This window comes from Populus alba, chromosome 5 (assembly GCF_005239225.2).
Source record: "Populus alba chromosome 5, ASM523922v2, whole genome shotgun sequence".
Lineage (NCBI taxonomy): Eukaryota > Viridiplantae > Streptophyta > Magnoliopsida > Malpighiales > Salicaceae > Populus > Populus alba.
The window spans coordinates 8,612,105-8,622,898 of record NC_133288.1 but is presented as its reverse complement, the minus strand read 5'-3'; the positions used below and the strand labels follow the sequence as shown (position 1 = coordinate 8,622,898).

The following is a 10,794-nucleotide window of genomic DNA, read 5'->3' as shown; positions in this document are numbered from 1 at the left end:
TCTAACACTATATCAAAGAACCATTTAAATACAATAATTTATATTATTGGTTGTCAAGAGTGTATCTTCTCTTTCTTAACTTTCTTAGTTCAAATCATACTGATATGGAAAACGTGCCCTTAAGATTGTCTAAGAAAATAACATTGAAACCGTAGAAGTTCTCGCATTGGATCGATCGCGGTGGGTTGGTGGCTCAATTGTGACTTCTAGTATTTTGGTGATCAAATTGAAACGTTAGTACTGGTTTGAAAGCCTGGATATTGATTAAAACCGTTTTGATTGCGTGCATAAATTAACCCCTTTATGACTCTCGAGATTTTCTCCCTGATTGACTCTTGTGCAAAAGATTAGCATTTTAATGGAGAAAAAAATGCACCCTTGTATGGTCTGAGCTACTTTGAACATTCCAAAGGAGTCAAAAAGGACTTTGTGGAGCTGCAATTTAAATCAGTATAGCATCACAAAAGGATAATCTAGTTTATTTAATTACAGGCGCCATTAGTTCCAATGTCTCTTCTCTTTCCATGTTCGCTGGGTTAAATAGAACAATTATGCTCACTCCTATAAGGAATTGTATAGGAAAAATACGTTTTAATATAATTAGTAAAAACAAGGCATAATAAGTAAAATCAATGACTTTGGATGATGAATTTAAATCTTAGGATCGATGATGAACGAAAATGGTGGGGGAACGACCAAAAACTATTACATTGGTCGGATTAAAATAAAATAAAATTGTAGCCAATATATATATTTTGTGGCAGCAAGAAAAAAAAGTTAACAATAATAAAACATAAGATAGGGAGATAAATACAAATTAGAATTTAATAACATGACTTTTGGCTGAAACTTGACTTAACAATTATATTAGCTCAAAAGTAAATTTTATCATTGCTAAGTAGCTTCTTGATATCGGTTTGGGATTTATTTGTACATGGACGTATCCTTTAAAATGTGGATGCCATGACAAGTTCGATGTACAAAATAAAATCTTTCAAGAAGTAACAAGATTGAGAAGGGACACTCTATTTTGTATTAAACATCTAAAAATGCAATCTAATTTTGCATTAAAACCATTGATGCACACATCAAGTGTCTCTAATCTCCTTTGTACTTCTTGCACGTCGACCTTGGCATCATTTTTCCGCGTTTGTCCTTGAATGGAGCATAGAGCAATGTCAACATTCCCTACTTCATTGAAAATCTTCTGACCTTTATCAGAAGCTGGCAACCCTGAACGTATCAGTTTCGATATCAACGACCATCCGCCGGTGTTCTTCTTCACTTCCGGCATGGATAGGAAAAGAACTAGAGATCGGAAGATTGAAATAGAGATAGCCCTTGCTTCATTTATAACCTCGATCACATATGACTGCTGGATATCTACCTCCGTGCTGGGATGGTAGGATCCATTAACATTGCTTGCGGTTGTTTTCAATGCTCTAATGGACCTGGTGATTTCCTTCTTTGTCTTCTTTCTGAAGCTAACGTAAGCAAGAACGTTGCTTTCGATGCTTAAATCTCTAGCCCCGCGCCTTCGTAGCAGGGACTGCATGTCCTGGACATGTTCTTTCATTGTCAAGAACAAATCCCTTACCGTGCTACACACGTCTAGCAAGCCAACCGAACCCTCAATTGCTCCTTCCACATGACTTAAATGTTGATGATGAAAAGCTTGCTGGGTGAGCGGTGAGTGAATGAGGTCTTGAATGCAATTAAACAACTCTGCTAGCTTAGTCAAACTCATTTGAATAGTTTCAGCTCTTAAAGGATTCGTAGATGATTCCCAAGCTCTTAGCTTTGTTAGCTGAGCTTCGACTTTGAGAGAATTCGGATGTGACCTAGAAGGCAAGCTAATGGACCTAACAGGGTGGTGCGCAGAATTAATTGGAGATAAGCTTGCCATCTTCACTTGCTATGCAAATGCTGAATATCAAAAAGTTCACAAGGTGAATGCTTTGAATGGAGATTATGGCCTATCCTATTTATATGAACACGACGGTGATGATGAATTTATTGGCTAATTCAATATCTAAGAAGAAGGTCCATGTGATGGCAATGCTGCTCACCCTACAGTTGCAAGATTCTTGTAACAATTTTAGCCAGCAAACTACAAACCTAAAAGTTTTTCTTTAATCTTGAGGTCATGAAACGGGCAACAATACTAGATAGGGTTTGGTTTTATTATTGGTAATAACCATGACAATTTGTGAATAATGTGCCTCCTTGCCTCCCCTAATCATTGATGGCACGTAGTTGTAAAACTTACCAAAATCTTCAATTATATCGTTTGCAAGAAGGTAATGAACATGAAAGGCTGGCGATTCCATGACTGGTTGGCTTCAAAGAACCAATAATTCATCAAGAAACCTAATCAATTGACTATGTGGAGGAAGACAAAACGAGACAATCTTGCATGACAGAAAAGGACCCTTTTAGGGTACAAGAATCTAAGGTTGTCCTAACCCACATTGGGTGAATTTGATCTCATTCCAAATTCATTATACTATGATCCACATGGGCACTGAATTCCGTAATAATGTGCACCATATGGCATTAAGGTTTGCATCATGTAGAATAAATCAATATTGGGAAACAAGGAGACAGTATTAAGCTTAATGTTTTTTGTTTACTGGTTTTTCTTCCCCTTCCAGACATATACCAATGGATCATGTATGAAATTTTGACAGCGAGCAAGGAAGTTTTGTACTGTAAAATACCAATAAATTTTGAATTACCCCATGAACATACTTATTTGAGAGAATAATGAGATGAATAGATTATACAGATTATACATTTACCTTAGAAAACATCAAATTAATATATGTTTTTATAATATTTTGATATACTGATATCAAAATAAAAAGAGTTAAAAAAATCATTTAAATACAATTATAAACAATTTCACTGTAATACCAATCATGCCTTGTGCACAAGCGGAGATTGTGATTCTAAAACATTCACTTTTCACCTGTTTTGGGTTGTCCACCTCGAGATTCATCCCTTTTGGAGGCCATTTAGGATTTGAGGTCCCAAATCTGTGACCATCCATTTCGCCTAAAACATGTTCTGCAAGCTCTGTATCTAAATTTCGGCCACACACAAACGGTTTTTGCATTTGGATTTGCCCATAAACAGTCCCGAATTCACCACTACAGATTTCTCAAAATCATAAATACGAAGCACATCACAAACTCACAATACTACACTGGCTACTAGATGCATTTCTGTGAAATCTGAAGGAAGTTGAGCTCCATCCCTACATATTTTCACTAAAATGAACACATCAATCTGTAAGAAGACACCCTGTCAAACCTTTGATTCACTAAAGAACGTGCAGAGTTTTTTATAGGTGGGTCAATATCTCATACTGCCAAAGAAAGGACAAAATTTAAAGGTGCTAAGAAGGTTAGGTGGACATGTATAATATTCACATTCAAGGCTGTCATATCTTTTGCCTATCTTAGTGGCCACAGGCCAGTAGCCTTGTATATGAGAAACTTGGTTAAGGGGGATGCAAGGGCTGCAACATCTCATGATAAGAGATATCAGCAAGAAATCAACACAAACAAGAAAAAAGCACCTTAATGTTGCTCGAATTGCAACAGTCACTGGCACAATGAAGATCTCAAACATATTGAGATAATACAACATCGAACAACTGCCATAAATACTACTAGCTTCTATTCAGAGTATTCTAGCCCAAAAGTTCTAAAAATGCTCTGTCATTGACCACTGAGATTAAGAATGGAAAGAAAATGGGTGAGATAAATGTTCAGAAGATATCAACTTTAAGGATTCCCAACATATTCGAGATTTGCTATGCATTGTAATCAATTGACAATTAACTTCAACTTTATTTTGGCAGTGTGGTAGATTTGCGTAAACAAATACAAGATCAACACTGATGGTAAAGAACACAGGGGGTACAGGTGGGATTCATTGAGATTTTATCCCTCCATCAAAAGTGAAGATTAAGCAATATATTTTGGCATCTCCTAATGGTCGTTAATGGATGAGGTGGTCAAAGAGTTGTCTCTATAGTTTATCGAGCATTAATTTCACACATGTTGGAAGCTTCAAGAGTATTATTATACGCAACCTTCGCAGAATCATCATGCAGCCTTGGCACTTCGTCTTTCTCTAAAACCACCATTTGATGTCTATATTCTGGTTTTTTTTTTTTTTGGCCAACGAAACCTTGTTGACAGCTCCTGCCTTAAATTGAACCACAAAAGCTTCAGCTCAGGTGAGCTGGTAGAGAAAATAACAGGAAAGTAACATGTTATTTCTGTTCATATTGCATAGCTGCACAGCATGTTATGGTGTACTTGGCACTATTGCAAGGAATCAAAGCTGAACAAATTAAACTTTAGGCGTTAAATTTGGAACATTTGTAGCTAAAACACAGCAGTCATCATGATTAAAATCATACCCCGTTTTTTTTTTTGTATTTTAAAATTATTTAAAAAAAATTAATTTTTTTTAATTTTTTCTTTGTTTCAAATTAATATTTTTTTTTGGTGTTTTTAGATTATTTTGATGCGCTAATATTAAAAATAATTTTTTTAAAAAAATAATAAAATATTATTTTAATATTTTTCTGAATAAAAATCATTTTAAAAAACAACCACAATCATTCTTTTAAACGAAACAAGGCATAATGATCCATGATGTGGCAGGGACATGGGGAACTAACATCTAGAAAGGATAAAAATAGAAAAATAAGTCTAGTTAGTGTTACTCAATAGTTGGTTATGTATTGAAAAAAAAAATCATTACCCTATACATGTTTTTAATATAAAAAATGTCTAATGTTTCCTTGAAAATTATTTTTCCAAAATGATTTTATTATCACTACTTATAAGAAAAGAATCTCATTAAAGAAACAATGGGTCTTTAGGTGTTATTGGTGGCTGGGCTTTATTTCAAGTGTTCTTGGGCCATGTTTCGGGTTGTTGCGGGGCTGTGATTTGGACCTATTTCCAGGCAGATTTGGACTAAGAGGGAGGTGGTCGAGTTGAAGTTTTTGGATTGGAAAGGAAAATGATTTGGGGGCTGCGTGAGATTGGGTTAAAGAAGGCTGATTTGATAACTTAAGAAATGGAGAGCTGAGACAATGGTGTGGGTTTTTGTAGGAAGACGATGGCTGAGCAATAGTTACTATTGCAAGGACTCATGACGTCGGTGAGGAGGAGATGAAAGGTAGGGTCTGTTGGGAAGATCAAAGTCGTCGTGAGAAAAGCTAATGGCAGGTGAGAAAAGGGATCCATCACCATGGTTGTTTTTTGGAAGGAGGCTGGAGGGCGTATGGCTGACAGAGATGGAAATCTGCTACTGTGATGTGGGATCACAGCTGGTGTGGGCTATTGTCGCCGTCGGAAGCTGTCAGCGTTGGCGAGGTAGAAACCCCCGGTGATGTGGCAGTCGCCAGTGCAGTGGCTGAGGTCGGAGAGTGTTTAGTTTGAAGGTGGCTTTGGTTTTTTTTTTTTATATATATATATAAAATCTACACAAAAAACATGTATTTTTAACTTTTGAAAATATAATTTATGCTTTAAAAGAATTATATGTTAAAAAAAAAACCACCACACCTTCAAAACAAATACCCTGTAAAAAGATGAGAAGAAAATGGTGTTTAGGGCTAATTAAAAGAAGATGAGAGGGGGGTCGTTTTCTTCCTAGAGAGAGCCGATTTTTTGTTTTATGGTTGGGTGGGGTTTTTTTTTTTTTTGGATAAAAAAAGGTTAGGTTTTCTGGTATGTGGGAGAGATGGTCTCCCTTCTCCTCCTTTCTCTTTTGATATTTCTAGTCTATATCTTTTAGTGGTCCTCCTTGGGTTCTTTAGAATGGCCTCCCCCTAACCAAGATTTTTCCAGGCCTAAGTTGGAGAACAAACGAATCCAACTTTTTAAAGATAACAAGCAGTTAATGGAAAAACAACAGGGAAGCCATATTAAAGTACCAGAATTAGATAGCTAAGCACACAGAAGAACCCAGAATTAATGTCAAACCATGGACTTCATCGGGACTTTACAGAGAGCCAGTATCATTGTTCTACGAGACATGCACACAAAATGAGAGTCGAGCACTGAGAATAAAATTAACAGAGCCAAATTTAATTCTTCTTGGACAGAGGTGCGATAGCATTAGCTGGTAACAGAAAATTCGTTTCAATTAATGGAAAAACTGTGCAAGCTATCTCAACAAGCATTATCGTTTGCAAAGAAACAGGAAGCAGTCCTACTTGATGCCCTATCTTCTGATTTATTTACTTACAGTTTCCCAATCATTAGAAGTTTAGTGGAAATTAAAAACTTCAATAGTCCCTTTCTTTCTGTCAGCATAACATTTGCTTCATCTTCAAGAACTTTCTTCCTTCAGCTATTCACATGTGGCAACCTAAGTCAAATACAGTTTCAATCTATTTTGTTGTTTATTCTCGGGGTCAACAAGAACAAATCATTTTCAAGCAAAAGCACCCCAAGTACAAGTTTGGCACATTGCATTCCAACAAAAAACAAAAAAACAGGGACTAGCTAGTGCATTTACCCATAACAGAATCATTTTCGTCTATGATGCATTAGCTACCATGACACGAATGAGACAGGTAGCAATAAGAAAGCTAAGAAAACAGAATTAATAATGTGGTAAACGACATACCATCTATACAGCAAGACCTTGCTCTCTCGCTTTCTTCAACCACTTCAGTGTACTCTCCAATGTAGTGTAAGCAGCTACGTCAGTTAAACTCTTACTCTCTACTGCATAGTCAAATACCTCGTAAGCTTCTGCAACTCTACCCTCCCTGCAAAGAGCTCTCACAAACGTAGCATAAGAAGCTGTCTCAAGCTTCATACCACCCTTTTTTATCACCCCATACAATTCAACACCCTTATTCAACATTCTCCCTTTGCAAAATCCATGAAGTAGCGTATTATAAGTACACGAATTCGGACTACATCCTTTCAATTCCATCTCCTCCAACAATGACGCCGCACCCAATACATCCCCTTCTCTACACATCCCATTCATCAATGATGTATATGTAACTGCATCAGGAAAATGGCCTGATTCAACCATAATTTTCAAAAGCTTCTTAGCTTCACCAACTCTCCCGCACTTTGACAACCCAAAAATCAACGTATTATATGTAACAAGATCAGGCTCCACTCCTTCCTCTTTCATCTGTTTATAAATCCTAACAGCCTCAATACCTTTATTCAACAAACAGTAACCTTTCATAATCGTATTGTACAAAAAGGCATCTGGCTTTAGCCCACATTCCTTTAACACAGCCACCAATCTATCAGCCTCACGAATATTTTTTGCATTACAAACATTATCAATCAATATGGTATAAGTAACAAGATCAGGCTTTATATCAAAACTACTCTTCATTTCATCAATGAAACTATAAACACTGTTGAAAATCCTACTCTTACATAAACACTTGACTAGAAAATTATAAGTAAAAGTATCAGGCTTTGAATGCTTCGAAGAAAATTCCTTAATCAATAAAATAGCATCATCTACTCTCCCAGCAGAGCACAGAGACCTAATTGCGACATCAACAGTGAATTGATTAGGCTTAAACCCCTTATTAACCATCAAGTTCAAAACTTTCTGAGCAGAAGATAGAGAACTATCAGGTTCTCTGCAAGACTGTGAAAGCAAAACATGGTAAGTGGATCGGTCAGGGGATAAAGAAGGGAGGGTCTTGACCATGTGATCAAGAAGAGAAATGGAATCATCAAGGGTGGAGATTGAAGTGTAGGATTGAAGGAAAGAGTTGTGTAAACGAAGGTTGTCTAGTAGCGGGGCTTTTGTAGTTGAAATGAAGGAATTGAAGAGACTTTTAGCTTCATTTAGAGATGAGGTTTTAAAGAGTGATTTGTGAGGTGGTGGGGTTTGAGTTTCATGGGGTTTTGGGGAATTTTTCTTGGTGAGTTTCTTGGGAAAGTAATGGGGTTGTTGCTGCTGCTGAGAGGGTGCGTTCTTGATGAGTGATGTCGATGAGATTGCAGAACGGAATGAAGGTGGGAACTTTCCCATTTCCGTAGCTTTGTTCTTGATGATGATGATGCTGTTTTTGTTTGCTTTCAGATTAGGGTTTTGTGGGGGTCTTAGGATGATGAGTATGATGGATCTGGGCCAGTTAGAGTTTTACACAACTTAAAAGCCCATGTGTCATGTCAGTGGTTCCACAGCTTTGCTACTCAAATCTGTGTTAATTTTCAACACTAGCAATTTATTAATCTTTGATAGTTCTTGGCCCATGTGTTGCCGCGGGCTGATTTTGATTGAGTGCGCAATGTTCTTGGAAAAAAAAGAAGAAAAGGGATTGCATCTGTGAAATAAGTGATTGGAGAAACAGAAACCCAAGCAAATTATTGTGAAAATTAAAGGCAGCGTGATATTTATCAAGAGAAGCAATGCAAATGCAATGTGAAACAGCAACGATGGAGTAATAGTAATGCAATGTGACCGTGGAAATGTATGGAGTTTCAATTACCTGTGCTAAAGTGTAATATTATTAAACCTGAAAAACAAATAATAGCCCGATACTTAAGTGGGTTAAATGAAGAAATTTCTAATGTGATTTGATTGAAACTTTATTGGATATTCAATGATGTAATAAAACTTGCTTTGAATATGGAAAAACAATATAATGAGGTTACAAAAACTAGGGATTCGTTTGTTTGCAGGAAAATTATTTCCTTTTGAAAAGTGAATTATAGGGAAAGTGAATTCTTGGAAAGTGAATTCCGAAAAAGTATTTTTTGATATTTGGTAGTGTTATGGAAAATGAACTGGAAAACACTTTCCAGTGTTTGGGTATGTTATAGAAAATAAACTGGAAAATAATTTATTAATAAATTAATTTTTTTTTCAAGTTTATCTAATATATATATAATATTTAATATAAATATTTAATCACTTATGATAAAAGAATGAAATCTAAAAAGTATAATAATGAATTTTTTTTTATTATATCATATATTTATACATAGCTTATTTTATAAAATATAACTATATATGTCATATTATATTATAGAGAAATAAGTTTGTGAAATATTTTTTAAGTAAAACATATTAATATATTTTTTTTAATTTTAAAAGCTTAAAATAAGTTTTTTTTTTTTTTTCATATGAAGAAAGCCAAATTAATTTATGGTAAAAGTTATATATTTGGATTTTTTTTTTTCATATGAATAAAGCCAAAAACAATTAGTTATAGATCCACCTGTAAGGTGGAGAGCCTTAACCGGATGTGTGGTAACAGGGAAACGCATTTAGTTTATGCTTAACCCATTGTTGAGGACCCAGATTCTTCAACCCCGACCTCAAGAGAATCCAGGGAAAGCTCCATATCAAAAGAAGCTTGACCGGTAGGGAGAGAGAAGTTTGGGGCTAAGGCCTGTAGCTATCGGAGTTTCACTCTTCTCTTAACTGGAATTGGAATCTACTTCACTAGATGGAACAAAGATCAAATCTTTCTAAGCCTAAACTTGTTGTGGCGTAACAAGAATGAATTTCTTGATTGTGGTGTCCCTTCTTTCCATGGTTCCTTCCTTCATTTGTCTGTGCTCTCTACCTGTGATGAAATCAAAATGAGTTCAAGCCCTCTTCTTAGCTGGCGCAACATTAATATTGTATAACCTTAGGCGAGTTGACTCAGACACAGATCCATTTTCCAAGGCTAGCAATTGGCTCGAAAGCAAGGTTAAGAGCCCAGCTCAGATGAGATTTTGTATTAGCAACAGAGAAGGAAAATCACATCGGGTGGAGAGACAGAGATGTTGGGACAAGGGACACTTTTTGTCAATAAAGAAAAGGAAAGTGTTTTCCTTATAATAAAGAAAGGAAAACACTTTCCTGCCCAAAGCTTTATTTTTTTCATTGACCAGAATTGAGTTTCCTTTGACCCATTTTCCTTATGCTTACCAAACATGGGAATCAGGAAAAGTGGGGAAAATGGTTTCCAGGAAAATGAATTCCTGGAAACAAACAAGGCGTAGATGGAAATCAACATTTAAGAAGGGTTCTTCCAACTGGGGTTGTACTTCATTCTCCTAGGAAGTTTCAACAGCAAAACCTTTCGTTGTTAAAGCTTATAAGAAGGGTAGTCTAAGAGCTAGTTCTAAAACAAAGAGTTGTTCGAACTTTAATTAAAAGAAGTGTTTTCAAGTGTCAATGGTACAACCATATTGTTTTTTATTGTCCAAACTATAAATTTGTTGTTATTATGGAGAAAGAGATAGTGAAGAGGACTTTTTGAATGAATCAGATTAAGAAGTTGAATTGATTTATGTTGATTCAAGTGAATTACTTATCATTCAGAAAAGTTTGAGTATTAATTGTTTATGATAAGAGTGAAGATTGGGTTCATTATAATATATTTTTTCCACCTGTTGTAGTGCAATTGGGAAAATTTATAATATAATTATCAATAATGGTGTTTGCACCAATGCTGTATCTACTGATATTATGAACAAGTTGTTGCTCAAGACTAAAGCATACCTTTAGCCTTATAAATTAAAGTGGCTAGAGAATAAGCATGAAAGGAAGGTGATAGATAATGTCTTGTTTTATTTTCCATTGAAAAAATGTATTGAGATTATGGGTGCATGATATATGTTACTTGGTCGTCCATGGCAATATGATAAGAAATTTCAGCATGTTAGTTTTAAGAATACTTATTCCTTTGTAAAAAATGGTGTAAAAGTTATTTTAGATCCTTCCAAATCAAGACTTATTTCCAAACCATCTAAAGGGGTAAAAACACTTTTA

At 35.5% G+C, this 10,794-nt stretch overlaps 2 protein-coding genes across 5 annotated transcripts; both read right to left on the bottom strand.

Moving 5' to 3' along the window:
* Positions 1 to 928: 928 nt before the first annotated feature.
* On the bottom strand, positions 929 to 2,679 carry LOC140955649 (uncharacterized). The gene has a single exon (XM_073409602.1). The coding sequence runs from the start codon at positions 1,904 to 1,906 to the stop codon at positions 995 to 997; it is 912 nt and encodes a 303-aa protein (XP_073265703.1). The 5' UTR covers positions 1,907 to 2,679; the 3' UTR covers positions 929 to 994.
* Positions 2,680 to 2,796: 117 nt separating this feature from the next.
* LOC118029925 (pentatricopeptide repeat-containing protein At2g17670) lies at positions 2,797 to 8,116 on the bottom strand. 4 transcript variants are annotated; one of them, XM_035033909.2, is made up of 2 exons: positions 6,664 to 8,116; positions 2,797 to 3,291 (listed from the first exon to the last, which is right to left on the bottom strand). In XM_035033909.2, the coding sequence occupies exon 1, from the start codon at positions 8,053 to 8,055 to the stop codon at positions 6,667 to 6,669; it is 1,389 nt and encodes a 462-aa protein (XP_034889800.1). In that variant the 5' UTR covers positions 8,056 to 8,116; the 3' UTR covers positions 2,797 to 3,291; positions 6,664 to 6,666. The 4 variants fall into 4 exon arrangements, with proteins under 4 accessions (XP_034889800.1, XP_034889802.1, XP_034889803.1 ...); XM_035033911.2 differs by lacking the exon at positions 2,797 to 3,291 and adding an exon at positions 3,327 to 4,218; XM_035033912.2 differs by lacking the exon at positions 2,797 to 3,291 and adding an exon at positions 6,079 to 6,402.
* Between the last annotated feature and the right edge of the window lie 2,678 nt (positions 8,117 to 10,794).

Bases quoted from the DNA above. Each gene is read 5' to 3' on its own strand.
- LOC140955649 (XM_073409602.1), bottom strand. From the start codon at position 1,906: ATGGCAAGCTTATCTCCAATTAATTCTGCGCACCACCCTGTTAGGTCC.
- LOC118029925 (XM_035033909.2), bottom strand. From the start codon at position 8,055: ATGGGAAAGTTCCCACCTTCATTCCGTTCTGCAATCTCATCGACATCA.